Genomic DNA, 14,220 nt, shown 5'->3' on the forward strand with positions numbered 1-14,220 from the left:
CATACAAGGAAAAGCCTTGGACTGGATCATCTCATTCCTCGCCGGGAGAACCCAAAGAGTCCGACTCCCCCCATTCAAATCAAAGGCCACCGAAGTAATCTGCGGAGTACCACAAGGATCATCACTCAGTCCCACCCTCTTCAACGTTTACATGAGTCCCCTCGCATCCATCGCGCGACAGCACAACCTTAACATCATCTCTTACGCTGACGACACCCAGCTGATCCTTTCCCTTACCAAAGACCCTAACACCGCCAAAACCAATCTTCATGAAGGCATAAAAGAAGTAGCCGAATGGATGAAAAACAGCCGCCTAAAACTTAACTCAGACAAAACGGAAGTCCTCATCCTAGGATCATCCCCCTCTGCCTGGGACGACTCATGGTGGCCATCAGCCCTGGGCACGGCACCCATAACCACAGACCACGCACGTAACCTAGGCTTCATCCTAGACTCCTCCCTTTCGATGACCAGACAAGTCAACGCCGTCTCATCCTCTTGCTTCAACGTACTTCGTATGCTCAAAAAAATCTTTTGTTGGATCCCCACCGAAACAAGAAAGACTATCACCCACGCTCTGGTCACTAGCCGACTGGACTATGGAAACACCCTCTACGCCGGAACCACATCCAAATTACAGAAAAAACTCCAACGCATCCAAAACGTATCAGCCAGACTCATATTGGACATCCTGCGCCAAGCTCACATTACCAGTCACCTGAAAGACCTCCACTGGCTTCCCGTCAACAAGAGAATAACGTTCCGTCTCCTCACCCACGCACACAAAGCCCTCTACAAACTAGGACCCGAATGCCTCAACACACGACTGTCCTTCTACATACCGACCCGCCAACTAAGATCCTCCAATCAAGCCCTCGCCGCAGTTCCGCACATCCACAGATCCACCATGGGAGGAAGATCCTTCTCCTACTTGGCGGCCAAAACCTGGAATTCTCTCCCCACTCACATCCGCCTTACCCAGAACCACATTTCCTTCAGGAAGGAACTTAAAACCTGGCTATTCGATAAATAATGCACCCCCTCCCCCAAGCGCCTTGAGACCCTCTGGGCGAGTAGTGCGCTATACAAATTCCTGAACTTGAACTTGAACTGGTGGCTTGGAGAGGCATCAAAAGCGAGAGGCATCAAAAGCGAAGTAGATGATCTGATGGGAGACCATACTGTGCACATTGGTATTCAGGAAAAGATCGGGAAGCATTTGGAGAACTCATTACCAAATGCAATATGTGATATATATTTTCCAAGGAATAGTCACTACCCTTCCCCAGGCACGGAAACCAAGATGGTGCAAGGATGAGTGGCAATAGCCTAATCATTGTGATTGGGAGATGCAGGTTCAAAATAGCAGAAGTCCCAGAAGTTCCTCTCTCATGCTATTAGTGTGGGGATAAGAGCCCTTTGAATGATACCTGAAATTATGATGAGTTGGCATTTGACACCTGACCAAGTAATAGGCTTGCAGGTACTTCAGACAGGTATTGGACCCAACCTGGGAGGCAGGCACACCTATATAGTTTTGGTGGTCGCGCCCCAAACAGTCATTCTATTTGAAGAACAGCCCCAAAACATACTAGAGTTTGCCACCTGCAGAAAACCATATATTACATTGCCTGTTAACAAATGAGAGGATGTGGGTGCAAAAGAATGGGAGTTATTACAACTACTGGATGCAGCCCAAGTGGTGATCGCAAGGAACAGGAAGCAGCACTACAGATTATACGTACCATTATGGTGCAGCAGTGCCCCATGCTCGACTTTCTTCTTCATGTCATAGATCTGTATGGTTTCATCCTTGCTCCCTGTTGCAACATATCTGTTGTTGGCAGAAATGGCCGAGAGTGAGGCTGTGTGGGCATGGTGTGTGAAGTCAGCGACGGCTGTCCACTCCTGAAAAAGAAGCACAAAATTTTAATACAGCAGACATACAACAGAGAGGTAAGAACTAAAAGAGAAATTTTGTGGAGGGATTTATGAGAAAGAACACATTGTAATCCATTGCTTTGGGTTTTTGTTTAGCACAGATAAGGCATTTCAGGAGTCAAGAGATGTACAGTAGACAGAGAGAACAACTTAATAAAATATGGGCATGGAAAGGCCATATGCAAATTCCGTAGCAAGTCATATTTAGAGTATTCCATCCTGCATACTTGGACTGCATTACAAGATAGGCCTGGCATAGAATGAGCTACAGAGCGTGCATTGCAGAATTCAATTGAATTTAATTTAGGACATTTGACTATAGACCACAGTCCGTGATGAGTACAAAAAAGCAACTTTGAAGTATTTCAAAATGACTGCTAAGGCAAAGTTTTTTATTGCTCATATAACAGAACTGCTGCTTGAATTCAAGATGGGAAACATTCTCTTTAAACCATAAAATTATTACGATCTAGGTTATCCTAAATGAATAAGATCCCTCAATACACTTTTGATGCACATTTAATGTCTATGTGCTGTATGTGACGGACTAGTAGAACGTGAACCTTCCTGATTTATATACTGGGACTGTAATGGGACAACAAGAAATAAAGGGGGGGGGGGGTTCCGCTCAGCAAGGAGGCTATGTGGCTGAGAATGAGTGTATCTGAATAATTTAGAAACTCTTTAGTTAACTTAATTGTGTGGTGATACCAGGAGGAAAAGTTGTAACTCTTTCGCAAAAGAATACAGTCTCTGGTATGGAGCTGGATGGGCTCGATAGAGCCACTCTCAAGATCAGCTTCAGGGCTACTTTGCTCTGTGGCACAATGGAGGGTCCAAAGATAAGTGTGGGCTCAGCTAAATGGTCCACTCTGTGGTGAAAAAAGAAAAGGTTCACAGGAGAATGATCTCAAACACACAAAATACTTGTTGAGCTGAGAGAAAGTGGGTTTCAGAGGAATCGTCATTGGCTTTCCCCAGGGACAGAGAGAAAGATGGTGCCAGGATGCAGGGCAATAGCCTACTATTGTGATTGGGAGCTCCAGGTTCAAAATATCAATTGTCCCAGACGTTTCTCTCTCAAGCTATCAGTGTGGGAATAAGAGCCGTTTGAACTGCCCCAGAGGTTTCACAACATACAAGTGCTGTGAGATTCACTTCACTGGAGGCCTGCTTGGTTTGGTAGCATAAAGAGTTAAAAGGATGGCCACCAGTGTGTGAGAGAGACGCTGTTCTAGGACATTTCTGTTGATACGAGTATTTTAGTTAGTCTGGTTCAAAAGTTTGTTCTCCCTTATTCATCATAATTCTACCTAATAAAAACAGGCAGAGGGGCAATCATGACAATCATAAGTTATTTAAGGCATGTCCTCCTCAGCTATGCAGTAAGAGTGAGGAAAAGGTTATATAATATGAACATGAGTGCAGACATTTCTTTAATCCACCTGACTTTGTACAACATTGTCTGAGGAATTTTCCATGTACGTGCTGACATTGTGCATTCTTTTCTTTCCACGCCCTTGGAAAAGTATCACATGGTTGCTAGAATAATTACACATTGTTAATCATTTCTGCTTCAATTTGCAATTAGTCATAGTCTGGGATTTTTTCTTACATTACTTACCTTGAAAACGTAATGTGGTTAGCTATTACTTTTGTAAGTATAAATGGAGGAATTTTCCAATGGATTAGGAGAAGCGAGAGGAGTCTGTACGCAGACTAGTTTGAAATAATAGCATAAATATTAAAGGAGATTTCTTCAAGTTGTTCATTACCTTCATGGAACACGTTTTTTCCTTGTTGGTTTTGCACGCTTCAATAAACTGCTCTGTTTTACCTCCAACTACCTGTACTCTTTTGGATTTAAGTGGACAAGAGTGGAATTTCCAGGAGCGCAGAGGTACGCTTCCCACAAATGGCGCCCGAACTTGGACCTCTATGAGGGAAATACAACAGCATTTGTGTCTGTGGCAGAGGTGACACAACCCAAGGCCAACTGATTGCGGGCCCCTTCTAATCAGATGGCAGCTGCAAGAAACCAGTCTCAAGTCCCGAACTGCTGTCCCTTGGCAAAGGTTCCAAACTGATCAAGGGAAAAAGTGGCTGAATTGCAGAGTACAGAGAGTCAGACGTCTTCAGCAAATATCTGGTGAGAGTTATTTTTTAACAGGCATTTTGGATTATTGATTCGTTTTTGGTATTGAGAATTCTATTGCATTATATTGGTTGGGTTTGATGAATAGGCCTGTATTAAATGCATTGGAAAGTTCTCTCATTTAGATGATCGACTAGTAGGAGCTCTCAGAAGGAGCTCCATACGCTTGGGATCCCCTTCCTGGGTATATACCTGTCAGCTACAGCCATCGTGAAGAAACAAATTAATAAGAGTAACAGGAACAATCTCTTACCTGTTCACGGACCTAGGTGTCGACGACGGACTGGATGCCACCCATGAAGCTGTGCTTGCCATAGATGTACGGAGGAGGGAATGATTGCATCGTCTGCATGGTAATCGCCGACGGTCTGGATGCCACCTGTGAAACTGTGCTGACCATCGTTGTGCGGTGGATGGCCTGATCGCATAGGTTGGTCTAGGAAGGTCTGTCGGAGCAGCCCCCGACGCTGGATCCCGCAAGACCTCCCGGCAGCAGCTACAGACGGACCCCTCAATAACGACCCAACACGGAGCAGTAAACCCTTAGCCCCCGACTTGACGCGGTCAGCTCTCCCCACAGTCCCCCGGTGACCCTCAAATCTGTCACCAAGGGACGAGACCAGTGACCGCGGGGGTGGAGGCCAGCTGCTCTGCAGACTCCCTGGGTGCCCCTGGATGTCCCGCATTGCTGCAAGCATCCAAACTTTTGAGGCTTCCATAGGCTGTCTGCATGAGGCTGAAGATAGACGGATCGCTCCCTTTCCCCGAGGACCGCCAGACTGGATCTCCGGCCTCCTGTGGGGGGGGAGCCAAGTCTCGGTAAGGCATAGATAGTGGCGGTGGGAGCTCGGCCACGGATGGAGAGGGCGGGATTGTGTTGCCTGTGCTGAAGCCCCGAGGCAGAGTCGGATGGGCTGCTGTGATGCGCTGCACCAGAGGCACAGAGAGCCAAGCAGATGCACTCCCTGGGATTCCTGCAAACTCCTGGGCTTCGGAGCGAAGTTGATGCTCGGCACCGCCGTCCCAGATTCAACACTCAATACAATACAACGTCGATAGCGTGTTTAAGGGTTATGCTTTCCCGTCGGCTGGCAGAAGGTTCTACTTGGATTTCATAATATGGGAAAACGCTCTTTTACGGCCAAGACTCCATGGATCTATAGCCCTCTTCCAACAAAAGGGGCTTGATGAGATTAGCTGATCAGAGTAGGCCTAATAATAACAACATCCAATCAGACTGCCTGTCAAGGTAAAGACACTTTAGTGACATTTAACCCTACTTTTACCTCGTTTTATGCATTCTCATGTTATTTTGTTATATACTTTAAGATGGCATCGACCAGGGGCTCTACTGGCTTAAAATGGCTGAGGTCATAAATGACACTGTCAATGGGCCTACTGGAGTTCTGGACTTTTTGGTTCCGTCCAGAGGTGTCAGGGAACAACACCCAAAGACCCCGGAGTTCCACCTGCCTTGGTGCACAAATGAACAGAAACACGGGCTTCTCGATGGTGGCGTCAAAGACCAAAGGTTTATTACTGCAGGGACACAGAAGTCACAGATACTACACACGGGCAGTAACCAGGAGCCTGTTCAATTTGTACAAAGCGGGTTGCTCCTTATATACTAAATTTTAAGCTGGGGGCGAATTCTTTACATGTAATACATTCCCAAAACCTTTGTGTCTAAAACAATAAATATTTGGCGTTACACAGGAACCGTCGATAATATCTGAGGCCAAACATTGCGAAGTGAGGGGTTCCCCCTAGTTTGTCACAATTCCCTGTCAATATTGCATTCAGGACCCGGACCGCCTCATCGTAAAGTTCGTTACCTCCCCCTAATAAAGATTCAGAAAGAAAGAAACAGAGCCAGGTGTGGAAGATAGAAAAGTGGGATAAGGGATGTTTGTGGGTTGTAAATGGGCAAGGCTACCGGCTTCGGCCGCCTAATCATGATCAGGACAATGGACACGAAGACCAGTTTGGCAGGAATGGCCTCGGGCAGAGGAGGTAGCCTTTGTCGAGTCATGCAGCTACAGCGTGATCTGGTTTAAGGTGCACGTGTCATGAAAGAGGTGAATCTCCGGCTAAGGTTACGTGTCCTTAATCGAAATGAAGTGATCAGAGGTTATTGCGTATGTGAGGGCAAGAAACACAAAATGGCGGCCATGATCTAAGATGGATGCCGTGGGTAGATCAGAAATGTGTTTATAAAAGGAGTGCTCTTGCTCGTAGCATAGCGAAAACACCAGGATATACTAAATGGATCATTTGCGGTTCGCTGATACCAATATAATGTATTTCCGACAAACTTGAAAACACGGGTTCAAATCGTCACGGAACCGTCACGGAACCTCAGACCCTCCTTTTGCCCTTACATAGGCAATTACTCAGTCTATGTCAGAATCTAGTTCTATGCTCATCAGGTCAGTGACATGCTGTTGTATCATCATCCTTTCTCGTGTCTTTTCTCCAAACGCAGGTGGCTTTCTGAGACAAGTTGCAGCACAAAGACTACACAGAGCAGGACCACATTGGATAATCAGACAACATGAGAATAGGAACACTAAGATGACACCAATGACCATTAGAACCTTCCATCCCCACGCTGATATCAGAGTCCAAAACCACTCCATGAAGGACCAGTTTCCCTTGTCTACATGTATGGAGTCTGAAATCTTGTGCAACTTAGAGATCGCCTCATAGACTGTTGGAGCATTATTAGGAATAAAGACACAGCAGCTCGATTGGATCATTCTGCATACCCCACCTCGATCTGCAAGTATAACGTCTAGAACCATACGGTTCTGCAACGTCATGAGCCTGTCCGCCTGAAGCTCAGCTGTCAGATTGCTAAGGGCACCAGCAGTTTCGGTGATAGTAGATTCAACTACCCGTGTTAGCTGACGTATGTTTCTACTATTGGCCATAGGCCCCCAGAACGGAAGGAAGCCTTTGAAGAAGTCTCCAGCTTCCTGACCAGCGGTATCTTCCTTGCTGAAGACACCTCTCGCTACTCTGGTTCTGTGGTAATCAGATGAAGCAGTGTATGTCGGAGGCAACAATCGAGCAATATAACATGATCCTGAAAAGTCGCCAGGCAACCATGTATAAGCTCTGTCTCGACAAATGAAGTAGGTACCCCTAGCAGTAAGAAAGGCAGGGGAAGAGTTAGCCGGAAACACGTAAGTCTCTACGCACTCACTCCTCCCTAGCTGAGCTCTCGGATTTCTCCTGTTACCTTGCAAACAGACCTGACCTTGGTGAGGTACGACCCAGATTGGAGTTGAGCTTTTACGCTTGCTTTCTCCTAAACTAAGGCGATACTCTGAAGTATTCCAACTTAAATATACTCGCAATTCGTCTCTAGGGTAAGATGGAGTATTATTGACGTCCTTGACCATGTCAATAATTCCCTGGACTAAGGCTTTGTTGGCAGAGTTATATTTAGTGGAACGCGGTGGACGTGGAGGATAGGTTTCAAGGGCATAAGCAAAGATGGTTTGGAAGGCCTGAAATGATCCATTATAGCTGTAAGGCAAAACCAGATAGGGAATACCTTTATCCATAGTGTGGGGTATCAAGCCACACACCCAGCAGTCTGTAGTGTTAACTACCAGTTGGTGTTGGTGCAAGAGCTGTACAAAAGTGTTGTTGGTGAATTCTGAGCGTCGGGCTTGCTCATGTTCCGGAAACGAGTGAAAAGAGTGTATAGAAGAAACAGTAGAAATAGCAGGATCAAGGGGAGGTACTGTAGAAACTGGCACAAAAATTTAATTTATACTAAAGACGATTCCACCCACCAATGTTGCTAAAACAATCAAAAATGTAATGGCACATTGCATCAAAAAGCATCTGCTATGAAGAATTCTATTAAGTCTGTTTCTGCGAACATAAATCACATTCTCTCGTTGCAGCGCAGGAAGCTCCATCTTCTACAATCCGCTCGCGACCACTGATGATGTGTACGTAGATGAAAATGCCTCTATCAGCCCTGGGAGTTCCCAGAACCAACAGAAAGATCGACCTTGTGTCAGACCCCTGCAAATTCAAACTAGGCACACAGCCACGACCCTACGGCTACCCAGACGGCAAGGCAATTTTAAAAACAATAAACAATAGCAAACTTCCTGGCTGAAGGCAAAAGTTCAATATATATCAAAATCACAATATGCAGTTGCCTGCTTTATTTGTCCATTTTACGGCTTCTTAGGTTATATCTCTGCTTCGCTGGTACTGTCTGATCGGAAAATAGGGTATCACTAGCAGCTGTTGCAGAGTTTAAGTTCGCAGATAGCAAAGTTTCTTCTGATGCTGGAGACAAATGTTCAGTGTTCAAAGGAGTCTTTTCAGGAGGAGAGTCAGGTTTTGAAGTGTCAGTAATCAATTCGGCATCGCTGAAAGAGATGAACTTCGGTGTGCTTTCAGATTCGGAGGCACCAATTCCCTTTTTCACCCAGTCGTCGTAAGGGAGCGGCAAAGGAACACGCTTAACATGAGATGCGTGTATCCAGTGCTTACGGCCAGCTACACGAACTGCTGTCCTCGTTGCCAGTAAGATCTGAAAAGGCCCCACAAATCTCGGCTGAAGGTTCTTTGTCCTCGCGAAGTTCTTGATGACAACCAGATCTCCTGGTTTCAGCTGATGCCCTGGACTCTCCGGAGGTTTTGGCAAAGCATCGAAAACCTGTTGATGAATAAGACTCAATTTAGCAGTCAAGTCGTAAAGGTAGTCTATCAACATAGGATATTCTATGGAGCAAAATTCTTTAGGCCTTGGTACACCCCAGATATTTGCCGGGCGACCAAAGACTATCTCGTAAGGGCTAAGCCCTATTCTAGAATGTACTGTTGCTCTCGTTGATAACAAGGCCAAAGGAAGTGCGTCTGGCCAGGCTAAACCTGTGGATGCTTGTATTTTGGCTATTTTCAGCTTGAGGGTGCCATTGTAACCCTCGACTAAACCAGCAGACTGGGGATGGTTTGCACTGTGAAATTTCTGTTTCAATCCTAGGCCGGCACACACACTCTGCATAACTTTCCCTATAAACTCACTTCCGTTATCTGACCATACAATCCGTGGCATTCCATATCTAGGGAAAAATTCTTTGAGAAGAATTTTGGCAGTTGATAGGGCAGTATTGTCCTTTAATGGATATGCTTCTATCCACCTGGAAAAAACACAGACTACCACCAGGACATACTTCAAATTATTGCAGCGCTCCATGTGAATGAAGTCTAACTGAATCACTTCAAAGGGGCAGGAAGGAGGAGCGAAATGACCAGCTGGAGTTGGAGTTCCCTTGCCAGGATTATGCATCAAACATACCATACAATTTTTCACCACTCTCTCTGCACACTTACTGATTCCCTCATTCTTCCAGACCGGAGCTAACATCTTACATATCCCTTTAGAACTTATATGCGCTACTCCATGCGCCATCGTCACTACTGCAAGCACATACGCATCGGGCAACATCCAACGCTGCTGTTCTGTCAAATCAATCCAACATCCATTCGAGTCCAACTTGCCCGTACTTTCTCTCCATACACGTTTCTCTTCCTCAGTTGCTTCTTTCTGAATTTCTTTCACACTTTCCATAGTATCCTCACACATTCCAGACTCAGCAATCCATCTTGCAGACGTAGCAACATACATTCTGCTCATCGTGTCTCTAGCTGTCTGTTTAGCAATTTCGTCAGCAAAAGCATTCCCACGACCAACATCATCCGTGATTGCTTTATGAGCACTGCACTTTACAATCGCAACTTCAGTCGGCAAGGTTAGAGATTCCAACAAGTCGTTAACTAGCTGACCATGTTGGATCTTAGTCCCATGGGACGTAATGAAACCTCTTTCTCTCCACAACCGGCCAAAACTATGGGCCACGCCAAATGCGTACTGACTATCTGTAAACACATTCACTCTCTTTCCCTCAGCTAAAACACACGCTCTCGTTAGAGCTATCAATTCTGCAGCTTGGGCAGAATTCTGACTCACTCTTGCAGTCTCCACAATCGTCTTCAAAGTCGTTACTGCGTAAGCAGCAGTCACATCACCATTCTCCAATTTAAAACATGACCCGTCCACATACAGCGTACCATCCGGATCTGATAGCGGAGTATCTTTTAAATCAATGCGTCCTTTTGTCTCTTCCTCCGTTTTGAAACAGCAATCATGTGGCTCGGAATCACTCGACTCTTGATCAGTCGGCAACAATGTTGCTGGATTCAATACATTGCATCTTTTGATCTGAATATGACTCGCTAGTAATGTCAGCTCGTAACCAGATAATCTCGCACTAGTAAGGTGTTGTGTCTTCGTTCGGTTCATGAGTGTATCCACTGCATGAGGAACCATGACCACTAGCATATTGTTCATCACCAAACCAGCAGATTGTCGAATGGAAGCCGCAGCTGCCGCTGTAGCTCTCAAACAACTAGGCAACGCTCTGGCTACCGGATCTAATGTTGATGAAAAATACGCACAAGGGCGTTGTTTATCACCAAACTTCTGTGTCAGAACACTCAACGCGCAACCTTCTCTTTCGTGAACGTAGAGCGTGAATGGCTTACTGTAATCAGGTGTACCCAATACAGGAGCTGAACACAATGCTTTTCGTAATTCAGTAAAACTCTCTTGGCATTCATCAGACCATGGCACCGGACTCGGAACATTTTTCCCAGTCAAAGCTACCAATGGTTTCGCTAAAAGAGAAAAATTTGGGATCCACTGCCTACAGTAAGAGGTAATACCTAGAAAGGCACGTACTTCTCTCTGTGTGCGTGGAACACTCATCTGCGTAATTGCTTTTATTCTTTCTGGGGTCAACTTCCTTCCCTCCTTTGACAAGAGATGACCTAGGTAGGTCACTTCTTGGCAGCAGTATTGCATTTTGGAAGGAGACACCTTGTGATTCAAATTAGACAAATGATGTAATAGGGAAATTGTAGCTGCTTTGCAAGTTTCCTTGTCATCGGCAGCCACTAGAAGATCGTCTACGTACTGTACTAGGGCAGAACCTGGAGGAAGGACAAAGGAATCTAAGTGGCTTTTTAATGCTTGACTGTAAATGGATGGACTCTCACAATAGCCTTGTGGAGCGCGTTTAAATCTGAAACTGCGACCTCCTAGACAGAAGCCGAAAATATCCCTACTTTCTTCGGCTATCGGAATGCTGAAAAAGGCATTCTTTAGGTCAATAACTGAGAACCAGGTGGCTGTGGCAGGAATCAATGTTAACAAGGCAGTAATGTCTGGCACTACAGGAAACTGCGGGACTACAATCTTATTAACTTCTCTAAGGTCTATGACAAACCTGTACACTGGAGGTTTTGTAGGATCAGTTCGCTTCAGAATCGGCAATACAGGACTGTTACAGACATTTCCTCTAGTTTCTTCAACCACACCTTTCTTAATCAAATCTTGCACAATCAATAAAAGCGCACGCTCTCCTTCACTAGATATTTTATATTGGGGGATTCTTGGAAATTTTACATTTGTTTTCAAAGTTACCACATACGGTGGAATTTCTAGGAGACCTACATCATTAGGACCAGTCGCCCAAAGAGAATCAGGGAGTGAATGTAGCTCTGGCGGGAGTGCGTCCATTGACAAGTACATCGGAGAGGTGATATTTTTACCCAATGTAAGCTGTACTCCTTCCGGAGAACAGTACAATGTCGCATATAGTCGTTTTAACAAATCTAAACCAAGCAGATTTTCATTACAACCTGTCGTCAAAATCAGGGGTGCTTTCAATTGGCATGGTCCAACAGAAATAGACAAAGGACCAGATATCGGGTTGTAAACAGGGGCGCCTGAAAAACCTACGGAAACATTTGTTGAGCCGGACAAAGGTGCGCCAGGGAGTTTCGCATGAATGATAGAACTTTTTGCGGCACCAGTATCCAACAGAAACGGTTCGACTACACCTGATGTTGCTACTGCGACATAAGGCCCACTCTGATCCACTGGAACTGATACTACTCCCTCTCTCTGTCCATGGCTGTCCTAGTACCCATTTTGCTGAAAACCCTCATCTACTTCATTATAGTCCTCAACAAGGTACTGTTGAGATCTATTTTGCTGAGCAGATTGTCCATTTCGTTGATCAAAGTGATTGGAGGGACGATCATTCGTTTGTGGAGGCATAGCACCTCGCCCTCGACCTCTAGAATTCTGCACAAAACCACCACGACCTCTCTGAGCTGCTGCTGCATTATTTTGCGCTAAGATCGGACATTCATTTTTATAATGACCCTCTTTCTTACAGTACGCACACTGATTCCACTGGTATTGAGGTCTTGATGAGCCATAATCTGTCCTTTGGTACGAACCTTGCTGCGTATTAGATTGATTCGTGCGAGGCGGATACGCCTGCTGCAAAAGAACTTTAGTTTTTAAATCTTTCGTTTTCTTCTCTGATTTTTCCTTTTCCTCTTTATCCCTATTTTCATAGTACTGTGCAGTCGCAAGTATCTGCGCTGTCGTAGATACAGCCCAAGCACTTTCTGAGTCTTTTAATTTATTGCATAATTCAGGTAACAAATTATGCACAAACTTATCGACAAACAGTCTTTGCCCTCCTTCTGTACTCATGTCCTGACCACTATGATCTACAAAAGTCTCTTCAAACCTCGTGAAGAAGTCGGAGACACTTTCGTCTTTCTTCTGCCTGCATGCTGACAGCTTGTCCCAATTTACACGCAATGCTGGCATCAGAGTCTTCATTAGATCAATTATTCTACCTGGAAGATTAGCAATTAGAGGTTCGGGTTTCGCACCACCTATTTGCTGACCATCTGCTGCAGTGATAGCTGCCCAATCACCACCTAAGGCAGCTTGATGATCCTCTCTACGAATTTTAGCCCACACTGGTTGCGGAACTACGTTACCAAACAACATATCGATGTCGGCTAAGTTCATTATACAAGCCTCAACTGTCTGTGTTAATTCCTTGTAATATCCAGCTGGATTTTTACGTGGATCTGGCAAGGCCTGTTTCACCGCTAACACTTCAGCTCGCTTCCATGGAATGTGTATCCACACTCGTTGGAACTGTGCTGGAGCAGCTGCAATTCCTGCATTATCATCACGTTGTATTGCTTCGCGCCAGATTGGAGGAACCTCCCTCATAGGATATTGGCGACTTAGCTTCATTTTACCTTTTTCTAAGTCTCTCGGTGAACGAAGAGATGGATCATTCCTAAAACTTAAAATAAGTTCCATCGCTTCCTTTATATTCTCACCCACTATCATTCCAGCAGCGAACTCTTTTTGAACTCTAATTAAATCTTCCAAATCTGATTCGACATCATCTTCTTCTATTTCTTCACGTAACAACGAGCACATCTCATCAAAGACGTACCGTTGCGTCGGTTCCTTCCATTGCATAAATGTGTCTAACACATCTCTCGTACTATATCTTCTACTCTTCGAAATCCATCTGAGAGCCGTGGAATCCAAAATTCCCCGTTCCTCAGTACTTGGAAGCTGACTACGTCTCTGAACAGAGTCAGGAGTAGGAGTCTTAATTAAAGTTTTATATAAAGGAGACAGCATATTAGTAACAGAATCAGTGATTCTTCGACGAACAGAAAGTGGAGTTAGCACACTCGCAGACGTAGAGAACGCAGTAGAGGTAGGAATAGATAACGGAACAGTAGGAGTATCGAGGAAAATAGTTTGTGGAGCAGTAGGTACAGAAGTAGGTATAGAGGCTGGCAGTGCAGGAAGAGGAGGAGCTGTAGGAACATTCACATTCATCACAGGAGGTACAGGAGCTTGATTCTGAGGGACAGGAGCAGGAACACCAGGTTGTCCAGCAACCGGCAATTGAACATTCGGGACAAGTGGAGCCGTAGCACCTTGTGCATACGGTGGAGGTGACCTTAACAGATAAGATAGCAGAGGATCGTTTTCGGAATCCTCCAGTATCTTAGCCATTTTCGATGGCAAGGCAGGATAGCACTTGTCAATCGCTAGGTTATGCTCTCTAATTGCTACATCTATGGCTTTCTCACACTCGTTAGCCTGCAACTGTTTAGCCGCTTGTTCTAGAGTTAACTCTTCTTGTTCTTTCTGTTCTTTCTTCAACCTTTTCATTTCTCTCTGTTTG

General features: G+C 45.2%; 1 protein-coding gene across 2 annotated transcripts in view; it reads right to left on the reverse strand.

The window, feature by feature from the left end:
- The window catches only part of PAK1IP1 (PAK1 interacting protein 1), a 193,325-nt gene that overhangs the window by 108,414 nt on the left and 70,691 nt on the right, over nucleotides 1-14,220 (reverse strand). For both annotated transcript variants that reach the window (XM_086964991.1, XM_086964990.1), the window contains one exon: nucleotides 1,746-1,908. In XM_086964991.1, coding sequence (XP_086821117.1) covers nucleotides 1,746-1,908 — 163 coding nt within the window. The remainder of the gene's footprint in view (nucleotides 1-1,745; nucleotides 1,909-14,220) is intronic.

The sequence above is a fragment of the Lissotriton vulgaris genome, chromosome 4_1, assembly GCF_964263255.1.
Source record: "Lissotriton vulgaris chromosome 4_1, aLisVul1.2, whole genome shotgun sequence".
NCBI lineage: Eukaryota > Metazoa > Chordata > Amphibia > Caudata > Salamandridae > Lissotriton > Lissotriton vulgaris.